This window comes from Emys orbicularis, chromosome 5 (assembly GCF_028017835.1).
Source record: "Emys orbicularis isolate rEmyOrb1 chromosome 5, rEmyOrb1.hap1, whole genome shotgun sequence".
Classification (NCBI taxonomy): domain Eukaryota; kingdom Metazoa; phylum Chordata; order Testudines; family Emydidae; genus Emys; species Emys orbicularis.
In genome coordinates this window covers 15,814,737-15,829,284 of record NC_088687.1, presented here as the reverse complement: position 1 = coordinate 15,829,284, position 14,548 = coordinate 15,814,737, and the positions used below count along the sequence as shown (strand labels likewise).

Here is a 14,548-nt window from a genome sequence, read left to right as displayed (position 1 = left end):
CTGCTTCTTTGGCACTATGAAATGTAAAGATCCTGTTGTTTTACATACAGCGGCCGGCTTCAGTCCCCTCTTATTAGGCTTGCCTTAAATGGTGAAGCAGTTACTAATGCACCATCTTTCCCCAGCAGAACCAACAGCCCAGCTCACCCTGGCAAAAACAGTTTGTCTGCCATCCATTAAAGGCCTGTTTAATCGGAGAAGCTCAGTCTTTTTTAAAACACTAACTTATTCCTGCTCTTCCATAAGATGCAGTGACTATGTATTGCTTAGCAGCCTGCAGGCCCCAGAGGGAGAACAATTGCGATTGTGGCTATAAACCGCTACACATTTACAATCACGTACCACACAGAGGTATCTTAGAAACTACAGTTCTTCCCCCTGTACTTAGGATACAAGATAACTGTGATAACTGTGTGATATCTTCTGGCAAACAACACCCCACTGTACTGCATGTAGCTGTGTTTGGAGAGTGCCTAATTTGCCCTGGTGGCTACAATTATCCTGAGAGCTTCGCTCATGTCTATACTCTGAGTCCTCTACAACCTAATCTATTAGAAAGAGAAAAAACATCACAGCTGCTGAGTGATTTACAGCTCGTCCCCTCCATTCCCTGGTTCTAATCCTGGGAGCATTGATCGATTTCAAATTTCCTTCCCCAGTGACTGCTTCTATAAGGGAGAGGGTGAAAACAAACATCTCCGCCATTAAGGTCTCCCGGATGAGACGGAAGCAATGAAAAAAGACAGGGATTTACCGGTGCCCTAACAGTAACATGGGCTTGTAAATTAACACAGTCCAGAAGGGATGCTGACGAGGCAAGCCCGAAACGATAGGAAAGGCTGGGAAAGAGGTTTAACACCAAAACAAACAAAAAAAGGTCGTTCCTCAGATTTTTTTTTACTCAGTCCTCTCAAAGGCAAAGCTCTCATGTATCTGCCTGCACACGGACAGCGCAAAAGCTGAGGCTGGATCGTATCTTTAGGGTCCCCAGGCCAGGGGAGCTCTCCGTATGTAGATCTCCCACTTTACAGCATTCCCCCCCCCCCCCCCACCAGGCAGGGGGTGGAAGCAGCAAAGGAAGATTAATGCAGGTAGAAATTTCATTCATTTCTCTGCAGGGGGATCCCAACAGGAAGTGCTGGCTGAGGAGTCTCTGATAGCTCAGCTCCAAAGTAACTGCACTGCCAAAGAGCCGGATCAGAGCCAGAGGGAAGCCAGGGCTGCTGCAGAGGCATCAGATACCCGAGCTACGTGCAGAACTTGTGGGACCTGCAGGGTCTGTGAGCCAAGCCACTGGGTTCTTTGGTGCAGCCACTCCAGGATACAGGGGAGCAACCAACCAGCACCCTGAACAAACAGCGTAGGGGGAAAAGGAAATTATAGGCAAAGGATACTGGGACCAACCACTCCCAATAGGAGCAGCTACGTGATTTAGGAGCACAAGTTCCAGGAGGAATGTCCATGGATAATATGCGAAGCTAAACCTTAGGTCTTGCAGCGAAGTAAGAGAAATAATAGCAACCACGCTTCTTTGCAGCTTAGCTAGTTTTAAAACTGCAGTGCAACATTTATTAGTTGGAGTCAGGGAAGGATTTCTATGGATAACAAGAAGCGCCCAAGTTACAATAGTAAATATTAAAAATTAAACAAGGTCTCTGTAAAGGATGTAAACCCCCTTGCTGGGACAACCTCTAACTTTTGAGGGTTAGAAGGAAACTTTTCCTGGGGGCAGGTTATCTCACAACTGCTGACTGCAGGGTTTCTCTGAAGCAGATGGTGCTGACCATTGTCAGAGACAGACGCATGAGCTACCCCATGCCTCATCCAGTCTGGCAATTCCTGCGTTCCCATTTCCTGACCAAGTACAACGAAAAACAGGCGTAGATACAGTTTACCTGTCCTTGTGTTTTCAATGTACCCATATATTGGTAGCGTAATTATTGTAACCATTAGGTCGTCTTTGGCTGTATCGTAGTCAGTGGCTAAGAGATGGTGAACTGACAGCGGGACCCTGCCTCCCTCATCAACCTGAAGGAAAAAAAAAACAAGGTAAAAAGAAGAAGAACAAACGTGCTTCAGAAACAAAAACAGGTTCAATAACCATTGCCGAATGGCCTTTATAAACAGTTCAAGGAGGATTTCATCACATGAGTGTCTTAAACTTATCCCTTTACCTGTTTCGGCATGAATTCTCTAGCTCATTCTTACTACAGGTCACTGCTGGAGTATGCAGGGGGTAAATCCCAATTCTTCCCCTGACACTGTATGTTTTATACAAGTTCCTGCCCCTCCCTACCAATGAGTATAAAAATCCAATGTCACGCTGGGGTTAGGTTGAGTAAGAGCTTATCTTGCCCCAGCAGCAGTCTGCATGTCGCTGAGCTAGTGTCAGTACAATGGGAGTGGTCTGAGCAGCAGAGTGTACCCTGCAGTGTCACTGAAGTCCTCAAATCATGGTTTAAAGACTTCAAGGTGCAGAGAATCTTCCAGCAAGTGACCCATGCCCCACGCTGCAGAGGAAGGCGAAAAAACCGCAGGGCCTCTGCCAATCTGCCCTGGAGGAAAATTCCTTCCCGACCCCAAATATGGCGATCAGCTAAACCCTGAGCATGTGGGCAAGACTCACCAGCCAGACACCCAGGAAAGAATTCTCTGTAACTCAGATCCCACCCCATCTAACATCCCATCACAGGCCATTGGGCATATTTACCGCTAATAGTCAAATACCAATTAATTGCCAAAATTAGGCTATCCCATCATACCATCCCCTCCATAAACTTATCAAGCTTAGTCTTGAAGCCAGATAGGTCTTTTGCCCCCACTGCTCCCATTGGAAGGCTGTTCCAGAACTTCACTCCTCGGATGGTTAGAAACCTTCGTCTAATTAGAAACCTTTGTCTAATTTCAAGTCTAAGGGTTCAGAGAAGCATTCTGAAATGTGGCATGTTGAGCCAAACTTCCAGATGTTTTTAGGTTCATCCATCCCTAGCCTTTTGTGTTGTCACCTGGTGATACAATGAGCCAGATCCCCAAAAAGTGGAAAGCAGCATACACCAATTTACACCAGTGGAGGATCTGGCCCATTGTGTACAATGGAAATGACTTGATGAAGTTCTGGGACATGGGGGTACTGTTAACTTCACCAAATAGTTTCACAGCACTTTACACATACAAGAGTGCATATGTGACACAGTGCTTTCTCGCATCTATACTAGACACCAGTTCACCATGGTTGCAGGGCAGCCAGGAAAACGACTGTTCAGTTGTTTATGTCACGCGTGCTCCTGCTACAACTTCCTGCATTCTGGGCAATTACTCACAGTGATAAGGTCAGCAAAAGCAATGATCGAAGGCTTGTTCTGGACAGATGTGATAGTGATGGTAAACATCTGGCTGTCGAGCCGATTGTTGTCAGCATCAAAGACAGTGAAGTGGAAAATATCTGTGACTGGCTGATTGTCAGTCTCAAACTCAGTTGAGTATCTGTATCAAGAATCAGATCAGTGAGTCACACAGACAACCTGCTGAAAGGATTTCACTTCCTATGTTTAAGAACTGCACGGGCAGGAACATGCCTCGTTTGAAGGAGATAACGAGTCAATCCTTTCCCCCTCTATCTCGTCCATCCAGAAAGAACTAATATTTTCCCATGTCATTGGGCGAGTGGTATTGACCAGGACAAGGCTGGTCTGAGCGTACTGGCTAGTCAGCCATAGTGAAAGAACATTCAGACAGTTCCTCACATAGCGCACTGCAAACCCGAAAGACTCTCAGGGAAAGCAGGACCCAACACTGGGGTGGTTAGGGAAGAACACGGAAGGTGAAGGTTATTGTACAATTAGAGTATTGTCCCAACAGATCCAACCTGCCCTTCCTGAAAGAAGTATGGTTTCATTTTTCTTTTCTTCTAAACCTTTAAATCTGGACACTTGTCTCCGGTCCACCTGCCTGGCAGACACGTAGAGGGTGATTTTCAAAAAAACTCAGCATTGGCCTACCTCTGCTTCTGACTGAAGTCAACAAACTCCCATCATCTTCAGTAGAAGCAGAGTTAGGCCAATGTTGAGCGCTTCTGAAAATCCTACTCTGTTTCTATCATGATTTTTCTTCACTGACTTATTTATGTGCTTAAGCGTTATCACCTTCAACCTTCACATTGCTGATGTTAATACACAAATGTTCTGATAGTATCATTCCCCTGTGCATAATTGTTCAGTCTAGTCTGTGCTTGTGTATGAAACTACTTATATATTGTTGGAAGGACACAGTGGTGCATGGATCTTAGTTTGGTGTCATGCAGCAAGAGCAAATATTGGCTCCTTCTGTGTAGGAGCCAATGACAGATTCAGCTTTGACCCTGTCTGGAAGGGAAATCCACAAACCAGTGGTGCAGTTTATTAACATAAGAACGGCCATACTGGGTCAGACCAAAGGTCCATCTAGCCCAGTATCCTGTCTTCCGACAGTGGCCAATGCCAGGTGCCCAGATGGAATGAACAGAACAGGTAATCATCAAGTGATCCATTCCCAGCTTCTGGCAAACAGAAGCTAGGGACACCATCCCTGCCCATCCTGGCTAATAGCCATTGATGGACATATCCTCCATGAACTTATCTAGTTCTTTTTTGAACCCTTTTATAGTCTTGGCCTTCACAACATCCTCTGGCAAGGAGTTCTACAGGCTGACTGTGCAAGGTATGAAAAAATACTTCCTTTTGTTTGTTTTAAATCTGCTGCCTATTAATTTCATTTGGTGACCCCTAGTTCTTGTATTATGAGAAGGAGTAAATAACACTTCCTTATTTACTTTCTCCGCAGCAGTCATGATTTTATAGCCCTGTATCATATCCCCCCTTAGTCATCTCTTTTCCAAGCTGAAAAGTCCCAGTCTTATTAATCTCTCCTCATATGGCAGCTGTTCCATACCCCCTAATCATTTTTCTTGTATCACTTTTTTAGCATAGACAGTCAGAAAACACTGCTTCCTGCTGGAGCTATAGCACAGGGGATACCACTGTTCACATAATATCAGTGAAGTACAGGAGAGGCATGAATTAGGTTTCAAATGTTCCATGACTGGAACTATTTCAAGTAAAGGAATTTTTTCTTTTGTATCATTATATTTGGTATTGCCTAACTAAAAAATCAAAACAACAACAAATACAGAGAGAGATTTTGAAGACGTTCAAGCTAAATAGCACTGTGAGAGTGCAAAAATACCCTATTTTGTATACACAATCATAGCCATTTTTATTATCACAAGATACAACAGTGTAGTTATGAAACATCATCTCTGCTATAATTTATAAATACTGTATATCCCAACATTAATAACATATGTTCCCTGCAGATGGTGCTCTGAAATTCTTGAGCCCAAGAAGATACGGTGTGGTGAAAAATACCTGTTTATTACCTGCAAAAATAACAGGAGTACTTGTGGCACCTTAGAGACTAACAAATTTATTAGAGCATAAGCTTTCGTGGGCTACAACCCACTTCTTCGGATGCACGAAAGCTTATGCTCTAATAAATTTGTTAGTCTCTAAGGTGCCACAAGTACTCCTGTTATTTTTGCGGATACAGACTAACACGGCTGCTACTCTGAAACCTGTTTATTACCTGATTCTCTGGTTGTTGATATCTTCCATGGTGAAATTATAAACCTCAGAAAGCTCTTCACCATGCTGCCCAGATGTTGTCCGCATGAGGGTGCCATACACGGGCAGAGAAATTAACTGAATTCTTATTTTCGAGTCAGCAGAATTATTATCCTAATAAGAAAAGCAAGCCAAACAGCAGTATTTGCTTTTGTTTCTTTATGGTGAACATGAAAGAAAAAAGTCAAGTGGTGAAATATATAGATACTGGGCTAGATCCTCAGCTTATGTAAATCGATGGAACGCCTTTGATTTCAATGGAGCCGTACTGATTTATACCTGCTGAGAATTGGGCACAAACGTACCTTCATTCTCTCATAATTGAGAAGTGTTCTATCTATCTGTGTCTCACTCTCTCTCACACACACACACACACACACACACACACACACACACACACACACACACACACACACACACGGGTATAAGTCTAGCGTATTTTATTTTCAAATCACATTAAACGCCAAGTAGAATTTACCTTCCCAATAATACTCAGTTGCTACCTCCTCCCCACAAAAGATGGACTGAAATATAATTTCTATTTGTCAGAGAGAATATCCAGAGACTGGGCTAAATTCAGCTCTTAGTTAGACCAATGTAAATCTGGAGTAAACTCTATTGAAATCAATGGATTATTTCTGGATTTACCCTGGCACACTTAAGAGCTGCAATTGGCCCATTTAACTATATTATGTGTATCCAACTGTATGATATTATATTTACGTCTGCATCTCTATTAAAAAGTTTCAGGTGACATCATGTACCACAGTGTCAAAGTTTTAAGTCACCGTAACCTCAACATACAAATAAATAAGCCTCTTTCCCTTACCCACAAGTGTAATTCCACTGACTTCAATGGAAGTCAGAAAAGCAGGTTCTGACCCATAGACTTTCATTACATACATTCAGAGAGCAAGATTTATTTTTCCATAAGATTTGAGTGCCCACAAAAATCAGACACCTAATGTCGCCTTTTGATCATTTCACCTTCCTCCACCACAAACAGTGCTATTAAACTGATGGCACCTGCAATACTTTTTAACGTATTAAAGTGCGTCTGTACTCTGATCTCTTTTCCTGGACGTTTTTAAAAATGATTTCCCAACAGTGTAGTCAATGCAAATCCGATAAAATATCTTAACATAAAATTTTCAGTGCACTGCGTGGTGATGTAACCAGGTAACTACAAGTGAAATCCCGCAACTACTCTGTGGAAACCTCATTGAGTGACATCAGTTTCTGTAATTACGTATTGTTCATGAAATCACACCAGTGATGCCAACTCTTGCCACACTGGTGTTTCTCTTACAGCCTCAGCTCCTGCAGTCACATGATTATGTGAGAATCTGCTTTCATATTTTGTAAAAGTGTTTCTAGCCTTCATGGTGGCAGAGAAAAGCCTGAAAACATGACCCTAGAAACCAGAAAGCAAAGGAAAAAATCCCCATGTATTATTTTTTTAAAAATCTTGTGATTTTTAAGCCAACGTCATGATTTTTGAATGTTTGGGGTTGGCAATACTGTCATACTGGGTCATACAAAGGTACAAAAGGCTGTTATTTCTAAGAGTACGACAGGGTACTCTCTAGGACATCAACCTCCTGGACACCACAATCAGCTTCAACAATGGAACCCTACAGACAGCTATATACAAGAAACCCACAGCTCACCACACCTATCGCCAATAACCACCCAAACACATCAAGAAATCTGTTATCTACAGCCAGGCGCTCAGATACCACAGAATATGCTCTGAGGAGAAAGTTCGGGATATACACCTTAACACAGTTAAAACTGCCTTCACCAAACAAGGACAGACTACCACAGAAATAGATTGCATCATGGAACAGATCAACCAAATACACTGAGAGAACCTGCTTCAATATGGGGAAAAAAAACCCTCTGAATGCACACCCCTAGTTATCACCTACCACCCCGCACTGGCACCCGTATGAGAGACAGCAAACAATTACAATCAACGCAGTCATCACTCAGTTACAACCCAAACCCCTTCTTCTGGCCTTCAGACAATCCTCCAACCTCGCCAAGCTCATTATCAGAAGCAAGCTCCCTACAGACCAGGCCACACCAACTCAAAACAGCACCAGACCCTGCCAGAACAACAGATGCAAAACCTGCAGACATATCTCCACTACTACAATGAGCAACACCCCTCACAACACACCTTTCAAGATCCAAGGGTCGTGTGTCAGGTCGCATGTGACATGCCTATCACAACATATGGTGTATCTCATCCAGTGCACTAAATGCCCTGATAACAACTATTTATGCTAAACAATCTATTGCACCTTGTACTTAGCTGTGAAGCTTGAGTATCTTTCCCAGACCTGAAGAAGAGCTCTGTGTAGTTTGAAAGCGTGTTTCGTTCATCAACAGATATTACCTCACCCACCTTGTCTCTCTAAGGTATTTGTATGTTATTTGCAGAACAAAGAACAGGCAAGTCAATTACTCAGCTGTAGAAGTGAGCTAGTGGCATTTTAAACCAGGGGAGCATAGGGTCAAGTATTCTGTGTCTTCATCAGAACCTGAAGAGGAAATTATAACTCCCCCAACCTAACTTACAAGTTGTCAGCTTTAAACCATTATATAAGATATGGATGGGACTCCTACAACCGCATCCTCCACAAACTCCCAGTGACTCCATTTACAGCACTGCAGCCTCCTGTCTTGGTCAAACTCCTACACCCGCCACCCCCCTCCCCCCGACTGTCTTCTCCACAAAAAGTTGTATGACGGCTCCCGGTGTTGCTTTCTCTCGTCCAGAAACCACCACAGGACAGTTGTTCTGCCTCCCCCATGAAAACTCTGTGATAGTTCCCATTGCTGTTTTTCCTCGACACACACTCCAAAAAACCCCACCCCAACCATGCTCGTTGCAGCCTTCCTAGCGCTCAGGATAACACTGAGCACGTTTCATCTTCAAAGAGCTCTACAGATGGGAGGTAACATTTTCAAAAGTGCCTAAGTCTATTCTCAAAAGAGACATAGGCGCTTCGGAACCTAAGTTCCATTGACTGTCAATTAAAAATAGGCTCGTGTGGGCCTACAGGCCAGATTTTCAATGGAATGTAGGCACTTAAAAAAATGCCGATCGGCACCTAGCTGGATTTACAGAAGTGCCAAAGAGTATGTCTAACTGAAAAACAAAAGAACAACCCCACAGCGGCGCATCTGAGAGCCCACGTCATGTGGGGCTTGTGCTATGGGGCTGAAAATAGCAGTGTAACTGTTCCGACTTGGGCTGCAGCCTGGGCTCCGAGATCCTCCAGCCTCACGTATTTTCAGAGGCGGGGCTGCAGCACAAGCAGGAATGTCTACACTGCTCTTCTTAGCCCCACAGCACGAGCTCCATGAGCCTGCTGACCTGGGCTATGAGACTCGCTGCCCTGAGGTGGGGTTTTTTTGCCGCTTAGGTACCTAGCTCCCATTTAAGTCAGTGGAAACAACTACACACGGGAATGATGCTACCCTGCTTAGGCGCTTTTGTAAATGCCATAGGCACCTATCTGCCTCTTTAAGTGCTAAAATACCTTAGTATATCTGGCCCTAAATCACTTATGAAAATAGGACTTAGCCTCCTGAGGCACTTCGACTTAAGTGGTGTGTGGACTTTGTAGTAGTCATCTCGACAGGAGTGAATTTGACCCTGGGTGCCTTTCTGGACTATTAGGTACAATAAGAATATATTCCAGGAGCTCAGTCAAACCTATACTAAGTATCCAAAGGGCTAGTACTTTAAAATGCAGAGCAAGACATGCTGTTAATAAGCAGGAAAGACTCCCTAGGGACCATTTTAATCTGTCAGATGAACAATTTTCAAGCTGCAATGGTCTATTGGTTCAATATACTTTTATAATTTCCTGATTTTTATAGGACATAATATTGTCTCAACAGATATTAATACATGAGGGGGGAAATCACTACTTGGCTTTGTTTTATTTATTTATTTATAAAATGAGTGAACTTCAGTACAAGGTGGGTGAGGTAATATCTCACTCTGTGTAAGCTCAAACACTTGTCTGTCTCACCAAGAGAAGCCGGTCCCATAAAAGATATTACCTCGGCCACTTTGTCTCTCTGATATCCTGGGACCAACGCAGTTACAGCACTGCTTGAACTGTTGTATGTTATTTAAATCTGTAAAACTTGAAAGAGACCACGGAGATTTTTTGGAGAAATGGTGCAATAATATTGCTTTCTGGATCTGACACCTTTATATGGGTATGTCCCATATTTCTACTCAAAGCCATTTTTTTTTTTTTTTACAATTAAGTTATATAAGCCCTGAAAATAGGCCATTAAAATGCTTATAGTCCCTTAAATTGTGAAGCTCGTGTACAGGTCTCTTCCATGAAATCTACTGCTAATTCCATTGCTACGAAATCCACTGCGTCTAGCAAAGCACCACACTTCTGTGACACCATCGATACTGGAAAACTCATGGCGTACGCAAGCAATGGATCACAGCATGATGTCACAGAATTCCAGATCGTTCTTTAGCAAACTAGGAAGAGCCAGTCAATATCAGGGAGGGTAAAGAAGTTTTAAAAAGATTATTGCTGAGCGAACCCACAGGCCTGGTTAGTGGGGGTGTTTGGTGCATAAATATGGGATTAACTCCATTTTCATTTTTGCTTTGCAGTTCACCTTTACTTCAGTCAAATATGCATAGCCTCAGAAATCTGATAGGATGAAAGAGCTCATTATCCCCTTTTTGGCAGCTGTAGTCAGGGTATAGTAAAAGGTTGACATATTTGACAAGTATCAACATTCTGAAGGTGCAGTGGTCTTAAGAGGGGAAGGAAGCTAGCTGAATGCTTTGGGTTTAGCAAGGAATGGACACATGCTTACAGTGTAAGCAAGGTGTGATCGGGAGAGAGTCACAGAGCTTTTACTAGCCACCATGACAGTCAACGAGCAGCCAGGGGCCAGCCGGGGACCATCGCTATCCATCAAGGACACTTTGACTTTCAGCACCGTTGTTGCAGTGGTAACGCCGTCAGTTACGGAGATTTCCATGCTGTCCTCTGCTACTGATGAGCCATCGTGGACATATTGTAAAGCATTTCGGGTGACATCCTCATACGTGAAGGTGTCTCCTTCCCAAAAAAAAATATAAAAACAGTGATGACTCTATCCGCTGCATGAAATTAATACTTTAAGTTCAGATCAAATGTCTCAGTCCCAGAAGAAGCAAATCACCTAAGCACATGCATCCCTTACAGCTGTGTGAGCACTGATTCTATCTGAGGGTTTCATTAATGAACTAGAAGGTATGCAGGGAGAAGCCATGACCTTCACAGCAGTACAGAAAAACCTGTGACAAAATGAGTAATATTTCACTAACAAACTTTCCCATTTCTTGTCAGCGCAGCATTCTTCTTTTCCTTCCATCTCCTTCTAAAATCCACCTCTCTTGCCAAGGCTTCCAACACCGGGGCTACTCCCTCCCTATCTATTCTTTGCATGGCTTTCCCATTATCCCCATTTTACAGATGGGAAAACAACTTGCCCAAGGTCAACCAGCAGGCCAGATGCTAAGCCAGCAATAGAACCCAGATCTCCTGAGTCCCAGTTCAGCGCCCTACCCACTAGGCAATGCTGCCTCCTGGATCAACAGAGCTGGGACTTGAAGCTGAGTCTCCCCCTTTCCAGCTGAATGCCCAAACCACTGGGCTACTGGCTTCTCAGGGGTGGGTCTCTCTCTCTCTCCATGGCAAATTTTGAAAGGTCTCAGTTTCATCCAGATACTGAATGGGAAAATTTCTGGGGGACAGGTAAACTGTTTCCTGCCCAGCTTTAGTGAACATATTCAAGTGCTCTGAAAATAATTAATACTCAGTTGGCTCTCTGAAGAGCTCGTGACAGGCAATTACCAGCAATTTATTATTGACAAACAGATCCTAGCTCAATCGCTTGTTAGAAATTAACAAAAACACAAAGATAGGGAAAATATATTGCACTTGGTGACTTCCCCCAAACTTGAATTCCTCTTCTTCCTGCTCAACTCACCTGCTTTCATGTGCTCATGGCCCCCAGCGTTATACCTGAGCAGAACACCATGGTGAGGAGGTTCCACCAGCTCAAAGAAGAGATCTTCAGGAGCCGAGTCTGTGTCACTTACTGCCAGCTGTATCCCTGCATTGGAGGAATACACAGCACTAGTGTCGGAGCTGTAATCTGCTGTACAGAGAACCTTCCCTTATAAGCAGCAGGTCGAGCATATGCAATTTCACATGCATTAAATGACAGAAATTAATGGGCTCTAATTGAGTTTGTATTTTAAAATTCATGTAATTCTGGAGCTCTCCTCCACACAAATATCTGTGGGTCTGCCTGCCTGGAGACAATTTGTCCCTGGTGATGCTGAGGTCATGAGTTCAAACGGAGACGTTATTGCCAATCTGCCGTACAAGTGACAGCTAGCATGACCTTCAACTCCTAACCACGTGGGAGGGGACCGCATCCAGTTGTTCATGCGTTCAGACAGCCCCATGATGCAGTGCGAGTGGGTCAGTGAGTCCGTCTATAAAAATGCAAAGCTTCCTCACCCTAGCACATAGAGCTGTGCATCACGTTCTCATAGACCAGACAGTGTTATGTGCTACATTGCTCATACCGGGCCAGCGTCCACCCCCTGCCCCTGTGGCAGTACAATGTGAGGGGGAGAGTGGGGGCCCTCCCGCCTTGCACAGCCCACCAGAGCAGGTCAGAATGCAGCCCTGCAGCTCAGCCGAAAGGGGGGGAGGGTGGGGAACAGACGAAGCCATGGGGAAGGGGTACATGCCGGACCCTTCCAAGAGGTGCAGCAGTTTGTGCCTGTTGAGCTCTTGGAATGGAGGTGTTGGGCTCAGCACTGCCGCCAAAGCAGGTTGTGGGCTAAGTGCCACAATCTAGCCCAGAGGTGGGCAAACTACGGCCCGCGGGACCCTCCTGCCCGGCCCCCGAGCTTCTGGCTGGGAGGCCCCCTCCCCCGTAGCCTCAGCTCACCCCGCCGCCAGCGCAATGCTCTGGGCGGCGGGGCTGTGAGCTCCTGGGGCAGCGCAGCTGCAGAGCCGCGGCCTGACCTGGTCTCTGTGCTGCGTGGTGGCGGCAGTGGCGGCATGGCTGGCTCCAGCCGGGCAGCGCGGCTCCAGCACCGCCAACCACCGGTGCTCCAGGCAGCGTGGTAAGGGGGCACGGAGCAGGGGGGTTGGATAGAGGGCAGGGGAGTTCGGGGTGGTGGTCAGGACAGTCGGGGGGGGGAACAGGGGGTTGAATGGGGGCAGGGGTTCCGGGTGGGCAGTCAGGAAAGGGGGGGTTGGATGGGGCGGCGGGGGGCAGTCAGTCAGGGGCAGGGGTTCCGGGGGCAATCAGGGGACAGGGAGAAGGGGTGGTTGGATGGGGCAGGAGTCCCGAGGGGGCCGTCAGGAATGAGAGGAGGGGTTGGATGGGGCGGCGGGGTCCGGGGGCGGTCAGGGGACAGGGAGCGGGGGGTGTGTGGATGGGGCAGAAGTCCCGGGAGGGCCGTCAGGGAACGGGGGGTTGGATGGGGCAGGAGTCCCGGGGGGAGGCGCAGATAGGAGGTGGGGGCCAGGCCCCCTCCCCTGACTGGCCCTCCATACAATTTACGAAACCCAATGAGGCCCTCAGGCCAAAAAGTTTGCCCACCCCTGATCTAGCCCCTAGCAAAAAAGATGAGCCCACACCAGAATTCGAACCAGCTGCATGCTGGGCTCATGGCGACGAACCCAGCCTGTTCAGCACTTTCTCAGAGTAATCCCGTCAGTCGTGCTAGTTCAGAATCGTGCCTTTGCTACACGCCCTCCTGGCTCCTTACCAATCGTAGCCTTGCCACCCTGGCTGACCTCCAGAAATGGAGCTGTGATCTGGAACACCGGAGGCTGCTCATTAGTCGAGAGCAAGTGAATGGTAAACATCAGCTCAGGGGTGGTATGTTCTCCATCAGACACTACAACCAAATGTAAACACATCTGCATTAACTGGCTTGTTTCAAATGACACATGTTGAAACGCACCTAAAAACACATTCCAGGCGGTCTGCTTTTCACCACTGACCGTCATGCCACAGTAGTTTCTTGCCCCATCCCCCTCTAATTACCTTCACTATCCAGACACAAGACTACATAATTGAGAAATTCTGAAAAAACAGTGTCTTCCTTTATCCCTAATCCGTCCCTGGCAGTACTAACGTACTAGAAGAGCAGTGCTGACTCCGTGTGTGCGTACGCACATGTGTACGCCTCTCTCTTTTACAGGCTGCAGTCTGGAGCCAGAACACAAATGGGTTATCCAGAATAAGGGATGCTAGGCAGCACAATGAAAAGGCTTAAACAAGGTAACAAGTTATTACATACTTCAGTTATCTGAAATGTTTCCATACTACATTTAACAATCATTGAGTCAAACTTTGCTGTCCTCACTCATGTCAATGGGATTTTTGACTGAATAAGACCTGCAGGGTTTGAATTAATGGTTAGAAAAGAGGTGTATCTGCTATTAAGAAAACCAACTCCTGTCTCCTACCAAAGAGTCATTGTCTTCCATGCATATTAATCCACAATTTGTGAAAACAGCCATCAAGTATTTCAGGTGCACTTTTACTTTCACAGACTTTTACTCAACACTCAGAAGTCCCTGAAATAGGAGCCGGGCGGGCGGGGGGCAGGCAGGGAGAGGTAAAGCAAAGGACATTAACAGGAAGGAAAAAGTACCACGACCCTTATGCCAGTGAAAGAATAGTGATTTATATACCTGTGAAACTGAAGTTCACTGACTCCGGGAGACCTGCAGGGGGAAAAACAAAGTAGAGCACTTTTATTACTAGCACAGGAAAAAACAGGGTCACATGGATTTAAATCCATTTTG

At 45.5% G+C, this 14,548-nt stretch overlaps 1 protein-coding gene across 1 annotated transcript in view; it reads right to left on the bottom strand.

Moving 5' to 3' along the window:
• Positions 1 to 14,548, bottom strand: part of FRAS1 (Fraser extracellular matrix complex subunit 1) — a 200,060-nt gene that overhangs the window by 65,219 nt on the left and 120,293 nt on the right. The window contains exons 31-37 of the mRNA XM_065405125.1: positions 14,435 to 14,467; positions 13,501 to 13,632; positions 11,694 to 11,819; positions 10,533 to 10,780; positions 5,620 to 5,771; positions 3,321 to 3,483; positions 1,896 to 2,028 (exon numbers count right to left, since the gene is read on the bottom strand). Coding sequence (XP_065261197.1) covers positions 1,896 to 2,028; positions 3,321 to 3,483; positions 5,620 to 5,771; positions 10,533 to 10,780; positions 11,694 to 11,819; positions 13,501 to 13,632; positions 14,435 to 14,467 — 987 coding nt within the window. The remainder of the gene's footprint in view (positions 1 to 1,895; positions 2,029 to 3,320; positions 3,484 to 5,619; positions 5,772 to 10,532; positions 10,781 to 11,693; positions 11,820 to 13,500; positions 13,633 to 14,434; positions 14,468 to 14,548) is intronic.